The sequence below is a fragment of the Bos indicus x Bos taurus genome, chromosome 5 (genome assembly GCF_003369695.1).
Source record: "Bos indicus x Bos taurus breed Angus x Brahman F1 hybrid chromosome 5, Bos_hybrid_MaternalHap_v2.0, whole genome shotgun sequence".
In the NCBI taxonomy this organism is placed as follows: Eukaryota; Metazoa; Chordata; class Mammalia; order Artiodactyla; family Bovidae; genus Bos; species Bos indicus x Bos taurus.
This window is the reverse complement of record NC_040080.1, coordinates 35,247,029-35,263,629: the sequence shown is the minus strand read 5'-3', so window position 1 is coordinate 35,263,629 and position 16,601 is coordinate 35,247,029. Positions and strand designations below refer to the sequence as shown.

Sequence of the window (16,601 nt, the reverse complement as noted above, 5' to 3'; positions counted from 1 at the left end):
TGAGCACACACACCACAGCAGATGTATACTCAAAAGAACTGAAAACATATATTTACACAAAATGTTTTACATCAACATTCATAGTGATGTTGTTCATGATAGAAAGTAGAAATAACTCAAGCTCTTATCAATGGTGAATACATAAATACCACATAGCATATTCATACAGTGAAATATGTGGTCATAAAAAGGAAGTATTGATAACACACTACAAAATAGATGAGCCTTAAAAACATTATACTAAGTGAAAGAAGCTAGTCATAAGAAGTCATGTATTGTATTATTCCGTTCATATGAGATAGCCAGAACAGGAAAATCTATAGAGGCAGAAAGTAGATTAGTGGCTGCCGAGAGTGGGGCGGAGTGGGAGTCAGGGTAGGGGTCAGAGATAGGAATAGACTCCTAATAGTCATGCTTCTAGGAGCATCAAAATGTTCAAAAGTTGATTGTGGTGATGGTTACGCAACTCTGAATATTTTTAAGAACATTTAATTGAACAATTTTAATTGATGAACTGTTTGATATGAGAAATATATCACAATAAATCTTAAAAAAAAAAAGTAGAGTGATGGATTTTCAGATTCTGAAACAGAACAGTCTATTCCATTTGGTTGAGAAGATCATGTTCCCTCAGGCTCAGACTGCTGATGGAGAAAGGTACTTCAGACACATCTCCATGACCTGGGGTATTTGTCTGAGTGCCCTCAGTGACTTGGGGATTCCCTGGTGACAGATGGTAAAGAATCTGCCTACAAATGCATAAGACCCAGGTTCGAGGCTGGGAAAATCCCCTGGAGAAGGAAATGGCTATCACTCCAGTATTCTTGCCTGGAAAATCCCATGGACAGAGGAACTTGGCAGGCTACAGTCCACGGGGTCACAAAGAATCGGACATCACTGAGTTACTCTCATGTTCACTTTTTCACTTTGTCAGCTACTTAGTATTCTCTTCTTGGATACAGAAGAAGTCCTACGAACCCCTAACTGAGGCAGTGATTGCTCCTTGGCCATTGCCTTACTTTGTACAGCAAAGTACAACACCTCAAAGATTATCTAGCCTTGACCTCAATTCTCAGAGAGTCAGTGAGACCTGAGACTTCTAGCAGTTAATAGAGAATTTAAGTCCTGAACTCCACCTCTCAAACAAAAAGTTCATCACACTTCATGAAAATATCCTTTGTTTATATTTGCTTGAGTTTATACTATAGAAGAGGGTAGAAAGCTCCCCATATGGCATCAAAGGTAGACAGACATTTCTCATGCATCTGAATTTTGTGATATAAGACTTGTACTTGAAAGAGTTTATAATACTTACAAGTCTATAATACTTAAAAAAAAAAAAAAAAAAGAATACCCATGGAAGAGGATCAGGACATGGGAGAGCTAAAAAATGAAGCTGAAATATAGTCCAGTACTCACTTCCATACTTAGGTCATTATTCATCCTGATGCAACCTGAAAGATCTGTTCCTGGGTGGGGACCAGCTGAAGGGCCAGGGCACCTGACAACACAAAGTCAAGTTCCTTACTACAAGTGGAAACATTGCAAATTTTAGCAGATACTAATCTATCATGTAGTTTTCCTTCCCCACCCCAATTTTACCAAATATCTAATTAAGTTCATGCCTTCAATGAGACATGATGAAAGAGAGCTCCAAGTTTTATCAGAGAGAGGTTATAACCATAGAGAATCCAGCCTCAAATGAAAATGAAGTATTTGCAATTCAAAGTCTTGCTTCCTGACCCCTTGGTACAGATAGGAAGTTTCAGTGGAGTGGACAGTGCTCACAGATTCCACTGACTTTTCTAAACTTTTCCTAAGGAAGATCAATCTGTGTACTTAGAGAGTTGAGTAAATTCAGAGGAGCTTTGGGTGCGGGAAGAGGGGCACAGGGGTAGATTCTCAAAGACTTGTTTGCCTGGAGTGTGAAGGAATAGAATTACGATCAAAACCTAGCAGGTTAAGTTAACTTAGCAGTACATAATATATTCCTAAAAGCTGGGAAACATTTTAAACAGCCTTATTCAACTTTTATACTTTTAGGATGGATATTATGAAATTCAAAAGAGCTATGGAGCAAACTATCTTTGTTTTAAATTATTGATTTTCAGAAAGTTAGGCAAGTTACACAATAAAAATTCCATGATAAAGGTGTTACAATCTGAGGATATGAAAATCTAACTGATTAAAAGGGTAGGCAACGGAAAGAGGCCACTCCCCGAAAAGCAGAATAAGTACAGTCTGCCCTTTTAGCTTACCTGTGTCTTTCAGTCACAGCCAAAGCACCATCCTCTATTTCTTCATATCTGGGCCTTTCATGCGAAGCATGGATTAGGTTGGCCACACATGAGAAAGGAGTCAATTCTAGTCTTGGAATTGCTGTAAAACTATCCAGATGCAAGGCATCTGCATTAGAAGAGAAAAAAATAAAAATAGAAATTAATGGTTCAAAGGCAGATGCCACAAAATTCAAAATCTTTGGAGGGACTCTCCCAAAATTCCCTCTTTGGAGATGAGACCATTTCTGAGACAGCAAAAATTCAGTTTTATTAATATTTTAACATAATCCCCCATCCCCTAAGATTTCATGCCTTTCTTCTTTCAAGGAGGAGTGAGGGTGGAGGAGGGGAAACAGAAAGCCTTGCCTAGTAAGCAACTAGAGGTTTCAACAGCAACTTGCTGTCACAAGCAAAGTCCAGCCAGCCACCTGTTTTTGTAAATAAAGTTTTATTGGGACATAGCCACACCCATTCATCTGGCATTATCCAAGCTTGCTTGTGTGCTACAACAGCAAAGCTGAGTAGTTGTTGCAGAAACCATACAGCAAAACCTCAAATATTTACTATCTGGCTCTTTACGGAAACAGTTTACCAACTGCTGAAGAGAAAATAGTTCGACATTGTCTTTGTTTTTGTTGTTCAGCCGCTAAGCTGTGTCTGACTCTTAGAGACCGCATGGACTGCAGCACAGCAGACGTCCCCGTCCATTAAAGAGTGCAGGACATAGGATGACAATGTTTTCTGGGTGTGGAAACTGTCTTGTTATGTTTTTCTGAGTACAAGCAGCAGCAGAATTTAATAGAAAAAACATAGACTTTAGAATCAATCACAATTTTCTATTCAAAGCCTGACTCTGCCATGTACAGTTTTGTGATCTCAGATAAACAACTAACCCACTCTGAGCCCCAGTTTACTTATAAATGAAGTGCCACACGACCTGAGGCAAGTTCCTAACACATGTTCCTGTTTTCTTATTTCTAAAATGGCAATTACATTAGCATCTACCTCACAGGGATATAGTGAAGATTAAAGGAATTAAGAGGTATGTTCAGAGCAGAGACCTGTGCCTGGCACATAGGGGGCTCTCCTTCAGTGCCCTTGTGATAATCCCTGAGTTCCTGTGGATAACATCATCCCTAGAAAGCAAGTGCTCATCTATTGTCCTACATGAACTGGTCACTCGTTAGCTGCGGTGGCAGTTTTCCCTTTTCTAGTTGAAATGATCCACAAATCACTCTACTTACTTTCTATTTCTTCTTGAAGTTATTTTATCATCCCATTTCTTTTATCCTTTCAGAACCAACCATTAACTTTTACTTTCAAAGCACATCTATGTTTTGATGAGAGATGCCCCAGTTTTGAGCATCTCCTAAGATAAGGTTCATTCTCCTTAGCCTGGCATTGACGTGAACCTGCTGCAAACTTACATTCTGCTGTACCCTGACCCAAGTCCTCTTATTTCCAAAGTGACTTGTCCAGCTTGAACTCTTCTTTACAGCTTTGCATTCTTCTTCCCCCCCCATTCATGTTATTTTCTCCATTGGAATACTTTTTCCCATGCTTTTTGCTCTTCCAAATGCAACTTGTCTTTCGGTGCCCAGTTAAACACTCGTTTCTTCTGCAGAGCCTTCTCTGACCCCAAATCTTACTTCCCTTGATAATCTGTGAGCTATTTTAGGGATTACCCTTTATTATATTAATATATAATACAGTGCCTTACCCAGAGTAGGTGCTCAAATATAAGTTGACTGACTGAATTCAGGGATAAACATATAAGCTTTCGACAACAGTTGCTATATATTGTTGTTGTTGTTTAGTCACTAAGTCATGTCCAACTCTCTGAGACCCCACGGACTGTAGCCCACCAGGCTCCTCTGTCCATGAGCTTTCCCAGGCAAGAATACTGGAGTGGGTTGCCATTCCCCTTTCCAGGCGATCTTCCCAATAACTGATTATTTTCCCTTTCCGAAAAAGCCCCACCTCCATCGGTGTCTAACAGGGTATAGGAGAGGGCCATCCACGCTTACCCAGCAGAGGTGTGTACCAGCACGTGTGTCTGAAGGTCAAGGGTAGCGGATGTATTCTTGCTTCTGGATCACTGTATCTTTTATGGCAATGCTGCTTCTGAACAGAAATCAAGTACTATTAGCTTTCCAAAGGGCTGAACATATTTCATAATCTACTCTTCTCATCTCCAGAATCAGAAAGAATATCATTGTCCTCCCACAAGAGAGATCAAGAAGAAAATAAATGACACCAAAGTAAAAAAGCTTTCATGCTCTGAATTGAGATGTATACCTTATGAGTAAGATGTAATACTTATTAAAAATTACTCTTCAATAATTTAATAGAATGGTAACACCAATTCCCAATAATAAACACTTTCATATAAACAAAGGTGTTGGGGAAAGAAATATGAGGGGCAAGTTTGGTTATATAATTCTTCTTTATGATACTATAATCAAAAAATTTTTAATAGTACCATTTCCTAGGGCCTATCAGAATTGTGTGTGTGCACATAATAAAGAAAAAAAAAATAGGGCTTCCCTGGTGGTCTAGTGGTTAAGACTCCGACTGCTAAAGCAGGAGAGAGAGGTTCGATTCCTGATCTGGGAAGATCCCACGTGCAACAGAGCAACTCAGCCCATGCACCACAACTACTGAGTCAGCACTCCAGCTTTGGAGCCACGCTACTGAGGACCGTGCACCTAGAGCCTGAAGGGAGCCACAGGGGCAGCCACCACAGTGAGAAGCCTGTACACCTCAGCGAAGAGTAGCGCCTGCTCCCCTGCTCACCGCAACCAGAGAAAGCCCACACACAGCAATGAAGACCCAGCACAGCCAAAAATAAATAACAAGTGAACCTTAAATAAAAATTAAAATCAGGCATTCAAGCCTTAAAAAAGAAAAGAACATAGGTATATTGCTTCACCTGATAATCTCTCAAGAAAATTAGTATAGAGGTCTAACTTACTAATACTTGCACAGTAAGTTCACAATTGGCACTTAAATAGTTTCAAAAAGCTGAAACTTACCAGCTGTTCCTGGAGAAATTGATGAATTCTTTCTGTGCAGGACAAGGGATCACAGTGAGGAAATTCCTCATCTAAACAGCTCTGTCATGAGAAAATGGTAGAGTATATTCAAAAATAGGATGATAGAAGAGTCACAGATACAAAACACATTAAAGATGTGATGTTAACTGAGGGGGAGAAAATAGAGTAGTTATTTATCTTGTATTTTACATTAAGGGAACAGGTTTATAATGGTAAGCTTCTCATTGCATTTTCCCCATTACTTATTCTAGGAATGAAATTCAAGGATCAGTAACAGGAAACTAAATGGCTTTGTCACTGAATCTTCAGGCAGAGGCCAGAGAAGCTTGTTGGAGACATAACTCAGAGTAGTGAAAACGGTGTCTGTGAAAATTTTACAGCAATAAAACTGTGACTTTCCTCAAAGATATAGATACATATCTATCAGTTACATTATAATAGAAAACTGGTGTTCTTGAGATGATTAAAGCACATTTAGATATGGAGATTTTTCCTGTTCAACTTATTGTAAGGGGCTTCTTAGGCACTCTGCCTAGCTTAATCTCTGACATGAATTTTTTTTCTGTTTAAACAGATGTTCCTGCATTATGCCCTGGGAACAGATACATGCAAATGTCACCCTTCTCTTTTTCCTCCTCCAGCCCCTTCCCTCCAGTGCCAATCTTACTGTTCCTTATGTTCTTCATTTATGAACAGAAAGGAGGAATTCACCAAGTGTCATAAGGGAAAGAAACGCATTTAACTCCACCATGGATATCCTGAGATATCCAGACAGAAAGGAGTTGAGAGCTTGGTTCAAACAGGAAAGAAAAGAGACAACAACCACCAAAGCCTACTCAAGAGTCTCAGAAGGGATGTGACTAAGCTTAGAAAACTGGCTCTTCGCTAATAGATACAGTAAATTCTGAGGTGCTTCCTCTCTAAAAGATGTTATTAGGAACCACTCACTGATGAGTGTTTTCTCCTGTTTTGCAAAATGCTTTCAAAAATGCATGAAAGGACAAAGTTCACCAGAGCATCTTTTTCTAAGTCAGTTATTTAACTTTATGACTAAAATTATTACATATTATAACTTAGCTTCAAAATCTTACACCAACTGGACAACTTCCCCACAGTAAACACGTATCACAGGGGTTTGGGTCTTTCTGTTTGTTTTTTACCTGAAACAGCAAGCCATGAAGTTGTCCTTTAATTAACTTCTTTCTTAGTGGCTGAATTGTTGCTATAAAGAGAATGTATAACCAGCTTAATATGACAATTTGTAAACTGCCTCCCTTTATGCATTTCATAAACTTTTAACAGCTTTAAATCTGGGGCCTGAGGAAAGGAGAGAGAAAACAATGGCTTTTGAGAATGATGTTCTCAAGACTCATCAAACTGGGAAAGCAGAAGAACAAAACAGGAGGGAGCAACTAAACTATTATTGCCCTTGAGTATTTAAAATTAACCTTGATCAATGCAAGTGAATTATCTCCTACAAGTGAGTCACCGAATTATTCATGTTAAAAAGGGAATACACCTCAGAGGTCACTCCATCCAAACTCCTACCCATGGGGAAATTGTCTCTTTAATAAGCCTCTGCTCAAGCTACAAGGAAAGGAAGCCCTGGAAACAGAGCCCCAGAGCCCCAGAATCCTACAAGTAGGTGTGATGACACTGATGTCCAGAAGACTGAAGTGCGTAACTGGCTATTCATGGAGCTAAGATCAGACTCAGGACAGTGCTCCATTCACTATCCTCTTTTGTGAAATTAAAAATATTTGTCTTTCTACTTAACTGAAAATTTGCTTCCCAGCAACTTCCAAATTCTCATCTCTGAAATAATGAAAGTGAGAAAAACACCTATTTAACTTTTAAGTTAAATAGTAACACATTTCTTATTTGACAATCCATACCCTTTGAAAAGTAGCCAAGAACCAGAAAATAGGCTGAAATCATTGGAACAACCAAAATAGATGTTGATATCCATGCCCTTTATTCATGTGGCAAGTCCTATACTTCACTCAAATAGTGGGCTCAGAATTTATACATAATTCTCACAAGCTTGACTGTTTTCTCAGCCCACAGATGATTAAAAACAAAAATTAAATGAGGGTAGGAAGCTCTGCTAGATGGAGGCATATTAATAGCTGCCACTTAAAAAAAAGTCACTAAGAGCCAGGAAAATTAACAGCAGATACTCTGGTGTCCAAAACACACAGAAATCTGGTGTTTCTTATTTTAAAGACCAACAGTTTTATATCTCAGTAGCCTGAAGAAATTCTGAGCCATAGAAAATAATGCTAATACATGTGAAAAGTACAAAATCTAATTATAAACATTTTCCAGGGAAAAAAGCTTGAAAACCTCCAATTTGTGGAAAATTACCAATGTAAAATTTATTTTATATGAATTTTTTTTTGTAAAACTAACATTTTTCAACTAAGCTTGACAGTGTTTATGAGGCCCACAAGGAGGAGAATATATTTTAAATCTATTTTAACATATTTAAGTAATTTTAAAGAATTAAATTCTGAATACTTAGAACTCAAGTATAGACTCAATTTTTTAAAAATCCCTGTGTTCACTATATTAAGGAATAAGGCTCTGTTCTCCTAATCAGTTTTCTGAAGGCTCTGTTCTCTTAACCAGTTTCCAACATTATACTTCTGAAGCTGTATATCTCAATACACTGTCTTTGAATTTCTAAATAAGTTTGTGTTTCAGAAGAAATAACGAGTTAGTATAAGACTGTCTAAATTGCCCATCTGCTTCCCCATCAGGCAGTCTTGGGTTTTAGAAACAGTCAATCTCAAAACATTCAAGCTGTAAACCTCATTTCAACAGATGTTTTGTGCAATGGGTAGCAACGATTTTCATATGTTTCATAAGGCAAAACAAGCTGGCTTATGACCTTAATTTGCATGAATCTTTGCATTCTTCTTTATGTGTTTGGAGTTGAACCTGCCATGTCTCCAGGACATTTAGGTTTTACATGGAAGCGAGTAAAACAATGGCCACTGTATTCCCTGCTGTTGCCATCTGTGATGTAGGATGAGACCAGTTGTCTTGGATACATTCAGCCTTTGAAGGAAGCTGAAATAAAACAACTTTCTAAATGATTATGCACTAAGACATTGCAATTGATTGGCTGTTGAAAATCAAGACCATAATATTGAGCCATAATAATGTTAGTCAACTTCATAGCATTTCTGAATGTTCTATTAAATTGTGCATTAAAAATATTAAAGTTCTTTGAAAACCACAGACTAGAAGAAAATAATTCACAACACATATATCTGTCAAAGTTCTTGTATTCAAAATATATAAAGAAAAGAAATTCTACAACTCAATAACAAAAGGACAAAGGACTTAACTTGAAAAAGGGCAAAAGATTTAGGTAGCTCACAAAGAAGAAATACAACAATGGCCAATCAATCCAAAAAATTAAAATCAGATACCTAGAACTCCTATACACTGCTGGAAGGAGCATGAAATGCTCCAAGCACTATGAAAACTGTTTGCACTTTCTTAAGATGTTAAAGTTACAGCTGTTCCTAGATAGTTATCCTAGGTTAAAAAAACCCCACAGGTCCACACACAGACCCAAAACTGGAAATAATTTAGATGTTCAATAATAGGAGAAAAGATAATCATAGTGTGCAATGTTCTTACAAAACAATGTAACTCAACCATGAAAAGGCATCCCATTGATAAACACAATGAAGGGAAGACAGAAGCACACAAAAGTTTATACTACACAACTCAATTCTAGAACAGCCTAAATTCTAGAACCCATCTAGAACCCACTGATGATAGAAATCAGATCACTGGTTCCTCCTGGTGGTGGGGAAGTAGAAGTGGAAGTAACACAAAGGAGGTTTCTGGGGTTATTGAAGTTCTGTGTTTCCATGTGCACTTGTCAAACGGGTTCCACAGTACACTTAAGATCTGAACGTTTCATGATATACTAATTACTCAGCAATAACTAAGAATTTAAAAACTACAACAAGGCTTCCCTAGTGGTGCAGGGGTTAAGAATCTGCCTGCCAGTGCAGGAGACACAAGTTGGATCCGGGGTCTGGAGACAACCCACATACCACAGAGCCACTAAGCCCATAGGCCACAACTACTAAGCTTGGGCTTTAGAGCCTGTGCTCTGCCAAAAAGAGAAGCCACCACAATGCAAGCCTGTGCACCACAGCTAGAGAGCAGCCCCCCTGCTCACCACAACCAGAGAAAACCCTCGTGCTGTAAGCAAGACCCAGTGCAGGCAAAAACAAATAAAATTTAAAAATAAATAAAAACTACAATAAGAACAAAAATAATGGAGCTTATGAGGTAAATAGGGCTAGGAAGAGACCACTAAAAATGTATATGCAACATTGTAACCCAAGCACTATTGAACACAATTGTCATTAGTACCAGGGAAGACAGCTTAGATCACTGAGACATACAGACTTAAAATGGCTAAAGGCTGACTCCAGAATCCTAGAATGCACAAAAACAACAGAGTGGAAATGCTGGTGACACTTTAAGTGGCACAGAGCCGGGGGGCTGCTGAGAAAATGCCCATGAAAGCGGAACCTGGAGGCTGTGGGGCTGCTGAAACAAACGCAGGCGGGAATACAGTCTGCCACAGAGCAGAGCTCGGCCGGGGCCGGGACGGCACTCCTCTGCAAGGAGGCCCAGGTGCAGACACCTGTTTTTAATTTTCTTAAAATAAAGCTGAAAGCCTCTTGCTGCCTGTCAGCAGCCAAGCTGAGGGTTTTTTCCTTTGCTGCTGAAGGTTATAGTTCTGTTCCTACTAATCCAGATGCTATACCCAGGTAAACTGAATGAAACGTCCATATTGTTCTCACATGTCTTCACCCATTTGTCAATTGTGAATGAGGTAGTTTACATACAGAAATATACTCCTGCAGAACAGACCTTACCCAGTATGGCCAACCACTCACTAGCTACTGTTGTGCTTTTGTTACAGCATTTATAAATTAAGAACTCTGGCATTTTCTGGAAGAAGATACTGAGGTTCGGAGAGGTAGAGAGTTGCCCAAATTCATAAAGTTCTTTTGTAGACTTGGAGTCAGAACATAGGTTTAACTTCAAATCCTATGCTCTTTATCTGACTCTGTGCGACCCCATAGACAGCAGCCCACCAGGCTCCCCTGTCCCTGGGATTCTCCAGGCAAGAATACTGGAGTGGGTTGCCATTTCCTTCTCCAATGCATGAAAGTGAAAAGCGAAAGTGAAGTCGCTCAGTCGTGTTCAACTCTTAGTGACCCCATGGACTGCAGCCCACCAGGCTCCTCCGTCCATGGGATTTTCACATGACTGAAGCAACTTAGCAGCAGCATCCTCTTTATCACTGCAATACTTCCTTTTAGATTATTTTATCCATTCATGCATTTTTCCTCTGGGACAATAGAGGCCCGCATCCCATCAGAACTGTCCAGCAAGCCATGTTTTAATTTTGTTATCTCCTTGGTCCTCATCCCAACACCTATCTTTGAGTATCTCCATCACTTAAATTCCCCTTCCAGTCTCATTTCACTCTTGTGTTTTAATTTCTCAGTACACAACCACATTCAACCTCAAAGCTGTAAGACTGTTATCTGCCCCATACATCATGCCTTCCATGCTAAGTATAGAAGCTGGAAGAGAATTTCCAGTGAGCTCATCTAGGTGACAGCCTACTCTAAAGTTCATGTCAGATTCTATGTTCAAATACAGAATTATAATATACAGGAGCTTCTCAGGCTCTTTCCCCAAAGAAATATTTATGCCTTCTAAAGGAATTATTTATGATTTCACTCACTGTCTACTGTATGAGCAACTCTCTGAAGATTTTATGTAGATGGGATAAAAAAATGGATGAATAATAAAGGGATGATAGCTTGGATTAGATCATTTAGTCTCTGTTTCCTGCACATCAGATTCACCCTAATATGCTGTATGCATACTCCAGATCTAAGAAGCTTTATTCACTTCATTTTCAAAGCAAACATTCATTTATACATCCAGTATTGCCCTTGTTAATAAGATACTTAAGAGATACATACAAAGAAGCAGAAGAAAGGATGCATGCTACCATTCAAGACATTTAATAATTCTAATGGCATATTTCAGGAGGGCAAGTGTGTATACTAATTACCTCATAAATCAGTCCAGTCCTGGTGGCAACTGAAAACTTGAACAATTTTCTCAGTCAACAGTAAATCCAGGGCATCTCATCAAATGTCATAAACAACTTCCTACTTCCAATTTGAGAACACTGTCATTAACCTAAAATTTTGGACTAAACAACTGCATCCCCACACAATTTGCTAATGAACCTTTCTTAGGTACAAGCAGAGAGCAACTGCCATGACATTTAATGAATTTATAAAGCTAACCAGACAGTTTCACAAGAACAAAATGTATTTAAATAGTTTTGTTTTCTGACTCAGAATTCAAATGTCTGAGTCAGAATTCAGATAGTATGTGGTAGTAGTGGTCATGGTGGAATGTGTGAGGATGCGTTTGTGTGATAACTGTCCTAGCTCACTGACATCTGTTCACAGTCTCTCTGGAAAATCTTCTCTACAGACTTCTTGAAAATATGTGCTACCCAAATTTCCCTCTTCTTGCACAGGTTTATTTTTCAGGGTATTCTTAGAAAGATCTTCATAAGCAAAAGGTCATCAGAGCAAAATTTTGATAGGCATGCCTTCTTAGGGGAACAAAAAATACTAGCAAATGAAGGAGCTGATAAAGCAATGCTGTATCATATGCAGTGAGCAATTCAAGACAGAAAGGAAGCATTCATCGTACTTTATCCAGCCAGACAAAAATACATGCATCTCACTCAGGGTAGCTTTCATATTCTGTTTTAAATGATATTTGGACCAATTATCCCGAGTATACACTGGGAAGACAAGAGCAAGTTCATAATATTAAGAATGTATATTTTGGAATAAGTTGTAAAACTTGGCCTTTCCAAGAAGGCACTACAGACCAACAGAGGAGGGGATACATTTTTCATTTTACAAAACTGTGAGGTATAATAGTGATTTAACCAAAGGATAAATATAACTGGATCAAAAGATTAGACCTCAAAGCACAGCATCTAAAGCAAACACACTGTAAACCAACTTTGGAATGCCTTAATGACGGCACATTCATGTTTCAGAATGAACAACTCTAATCACAAGGGGACCTTTTCCAATGCCCTCTGAGCAATACAAAAAACAACATATAGATTACATAACTTAAAGCATGCTTTACATTGTCTGACAGTGAAGCAGAGTACAATGATACTTAGAGTTACTGAAAATGAGCAAGTGCTACAAGGCTTAGAAATAATAATAATGAAGTGTTGAACAACCATTGCTATTTTAGAACTAGCCAGTTCCTTTAAATGCTTAAACAGCTTTCTCAGATAACAGCAGAAAGGGTACAATAAATCCAAAATAAACACAAGCCTGAAAATTTCCATGCTTATAGTTAGTTATGACCCAAATCAGTAACCTTCTATAAAGGGAACTTTCATACAGCTAGAACAAGAAGCTGGTTGAACAAAAGCATTTGTCTGATAAATGGTTTTATATATATATATGCTTTACTTTTATTGAACTATATTTCTAGAATAAAATAAGCTTAAAAATAATCTGACATCTGTCATTTGACAACTGTCTTCTCACCCAAATCCTCAGTAAACATTTCTCCACTTTTAGGTAATACAGAAAAATTACAATATTCTAATTTTTAAAGCTATATATATGTGTGTGTATATATATATATATAAAGAATGCCTTAATATTTTTAAAGACTTTTCACATGTATATAATATTTTGATACACATTGAATTCATAAGTATTTTTGCTCAACCCTAAAATAATTGCTTTTAAGAAAATAGAAAAAACCAGAGAGGCAGGCCTTTTCTACCATGTGATGGGTACAAACCAGCTAATAAAATCAGAGCAGAATATGTAAACAATTTGCAAGTTCAACTATCTCAGGCATACAAGATTTTTTTCCATGTTTACATTTACAGATATTGAGAAGTTTTAATTTTTTATTTTTAATTGGAGGGTAACTGCTTTATAATATTGTGTCAGTTTCTGCCATACAACAATGTGAATCGGCTATATGTATACATATGTCCCCTCCCTCTTGAACCTCCCTCCTTCTTGTTTAATTTTTAAAGAAATAACAGTCATGGAAAAATCTAGCTTTCATAAACAACAAAAAGGGAAAGTTAATGGTTAAATTCTTCCTCTTAGCCACTAGGCAGACCTCTGTGCATGCCCATAACTCTGCCTTCTAGAGCCATTTCAGCACCGTGAGTTCAGTAATAATACAGTAGCTGGAATCAAGACAAATGGCTGTAGCCCTTTTGCCCCTCACCTCAGAGTGGACTGAATTCGAACACAACAAATATTGGCTACTCACTTTTTGGTTTTCTTGTCCTCTGCCCAAGTGTCTGGCAAGTGTTCACTATCTCGGTATTTATAGTCTGGAGATTTCGTTGATCTGAAATTGCTTGTTCTAATTTATGCAGTGAAGGCTTCGCTTCTTCCCCGGCAGTGTGGGCTGCCCCATCTCCATCCTCCACCTGGATACCGACAGTTAACGCTGGATTTTAGCAGGGTGGCCGGGAAAGAAAGCAACTGAATGCTCACTCTGATTATGCACACGAAACTGAAAATGTGCTTTTCTTCTCAGGGAAGCGATAAGCCTCCACTGAACTTCTGCAATTCTGTGTTTGCATGCGCTTCGTATGCCTGAGCTATTTCTACAGTGGTAAAAGTCCTGATATGTCAAGTTGCCTCCTTCTGCAAAGTTGCCTCTTTCATCAGCAGGCTGTTGACACCGCCTCTTACAACTCCCCCTTTACTTCCTCCGCTCACTGCTAGTCGAGAGGGACTGAACTTCGCAGTTCCTCTTTGTTTTTTTGCTTCCTCCTCCATTTTTACTTCAGGGTTTTAAGGACATCTGAGGAGACTTCCTGTGCCTGTAATGTAGTCAGTCAAAGGCCACCCTACCTGCTTCTCTGCCTCCTCCAACCACTGGCTGGCTTCTTGGACCTGCTTCCTGAAGATGGCTTCCTGCTTGACAGTAACTTCTTGCAATTGTGTGATTGTTTCTAGTTGTTTCTGCCTGGAGTTAAAAAAAAAAGTGCCAACCACAAGCTGTCAGTGACATTTCAACCAAGAGTTAACCCTCAGAAGTTATGACAAGTTCAAACTTAATACAGTTCTTCAGAGATGAAAGGGAAAAGTGAAAGTATTTATATACAGATAAATGGTTCACAAATATAGAAATTTAATTAGAGCAATTATATTGCTCACTTAGTCTAATAACCTCACTTTACAGATAAAAAACCGTTTCCTATTCTACATTGGAATATTCAGTTCCCCACAAGCTACATTCATAGTTTTTAGCTACACTGGCACCACAATGAGGTCACTGTGACAGGTGCAATATTTACATATCACATCTAGCATTTTCAAAAAAAAAAGAAAGGAAAAAGAAAGAAGGGAAAGGAAAAAAGAGGGAACAAAAGAAATAAGCACTTTGTTTCATGACATTAGCCTTTCTCCTTAAGAATTGTCAATCATGGTATAATACATGCCTCGAACACAGGAAGGGCTGTTCTCAAGAATAGATAAAAGTGAGCAGTTAGTCTTTCCACTGCAGTCTTCTCTTTTCTAAAGTCTCTCCCCTCCCCTTTCTTCCTCACCTCAAATCTCTTACTGTTGTAATGTTATTTCTCTTTTGGATCCAATCCTAAACCTCAAAATATATACAAATGTATCTGTTAGCTAATGAGATTATTTAAACCATGGTATGTACTAACACATCAATGACTGTCTGGAAGCAACTTGACCTAAATAGGGACCTTAGCTCAATGGAATGATATCCTTCAGGAGTTTCAAAACAGTGAGGAAGACACGGTCAGGTTTAGGCTTTTTGCGTGCCTCTCAAATGTTCATACATAGTCAGAATCCCATTGTGCACTGGCATAAATCCAGCCTTGATTATAAGAAGGACCATAGGAGAGACAAAAATGGTCTCAGAGAATGCTTTACCACTGTGGTAAGCCAGCAAACAAAACCCTAACCAAAAATAAAAACTACCAAAACACACGTTCTATTCAGCATTGTTCAATAGCATGTAGTCAGTTTTTTCTTTTTTTTTTAAATTGTGGTAAGAACATTTAAACTGAGATCTACCCTATATACCTTAAAGTATACAATACAGTGTTGTTAATTATAGGCACAATGATGTACAAAAGATCTCTGGAACTTACTCATCTTACACAACTGATACTATATCTATTGAATTACACCCACCCATTTCCCCTCCCCAAGCCCCTAGAAACCACCATTCTACTCTGCTTCTACAGGTCTGACTATTTTATACACTTCATGCAAATGGAATCCTGTAGCATTTGTCCTTATGTGACTGGTTTATTTCACTTATAGTACCTTTAAGATTTGTGGCAAATTTCCTTCTTTTCTCAAAAAGCTTTCAAAAACTTTTTTTTTAAAGGCAAATATTTCATTGTATGTATATATCATATTTTCTTTATTTATTCATCCTAGATGAACATTTAGATTGCTTCCACATCTTGGCTATTAAGACTAATGCTGCAATGATTATGAGTGTGCAAATATCTTTTCAAGATTTTGGATTTGAATCCTTTTGGATATATACCCAGAAGTGGGACTGCTAGATCATATGGTAATTCTATTTTTAAGTTTTTTGAGAACCTCCAAACTATTTTCCATAGCAGTTGCACCATTTTAAATTCTTACCAACAGTATGCAAGGGTTTCAATTTCCCTATACACTTACAAACACTTGGTATATTTTGGGATTTTTTTTAAAAAATATAATAGCGTTCCGAACAGGTGTGATTCATTCATCATTGTGAATGACTCATTGTGGTTTTTATTTGCATTTCCCTGATGAATAATGATGTTGAACATCTTTTCATGTACTTGTTGGTCAATTTTATATCTTTTTTTGTAAAAAGGTCTATTCACTTCTTTTGCCCATTTTTAAATTGGATTTTTCTTGTTACTGAGTTGTAGAAGTTCCTTCCGTATTTCGAATATTGACCCCTTTTCAAATAATTGCTCTGCAAATATTTTCTCTCATTCAATAGGTTACCTTTTCACTCTGTTATATCCTCAGATGTGTGGAAGCTTTTTAGTCCCATGTAGACTCACTTGCATATTTTTTCTTTTGTTGCTTATGCCTTTCATATCCAAAAAAGTATTGCCAAGAACAATGTCATG

General features: G+C 38.0%; 2 protein-coding genes across 2 annotated transcripts in view; both read right to left on the bottom strand.

Moving 5' to 3' along the window:
* Positions 1-13,937, bottom strand: part of LRMP (lymphoid restricted membrane protein) — a gene marked incomplete at its 5' end in the record, with an annotated part of 54,023 nt that extends 40,086 nt beyond the window's left edge. The window contains 6 exons of the mRNA XM_027543429.1: positions 1,420-1,501; positions 2,259-2,406; positions 4,307-4,403; positions 5,315-5,395; positions 6,496-6,557; positions 13,748-13,937. Of these exons, the coding sequence (XP_027399230.1) occupies positions 1,420-1,501; positions 2,259-2,406; positions 4,307-4,403; positions 5,315-5,395; positions 6,496-6,557; positions 13,748-13,937 (660 nt within the window). The remainder of the gene's footprint in view (positions 1-1,419; positions 1,502-2,258; positions 2,407-4,306; positions 4,404-5,314; positions 5,396-6,495; positions 6,558-13,747) is intronic.
* Positions 13,935-16,601, bottom strand: part of LOC113893436 (lymphoid-restricted membrane protein) — a 45,041-nt gene continuing 42,374 nt past the window's right edge. Inside the window, exon 17 of the mRNA XM_027543428.1 lies at positions 13,935-14,455. Within this exon, the coding sequence (XP_027399229.1) occupies positions 14,281-14,455 (175 nt within the window). The 3' untranslated portion in view covers positions 13,935-14,280. The remainder of the gene's footprint in view (positions 14,456-16,601) is intronic.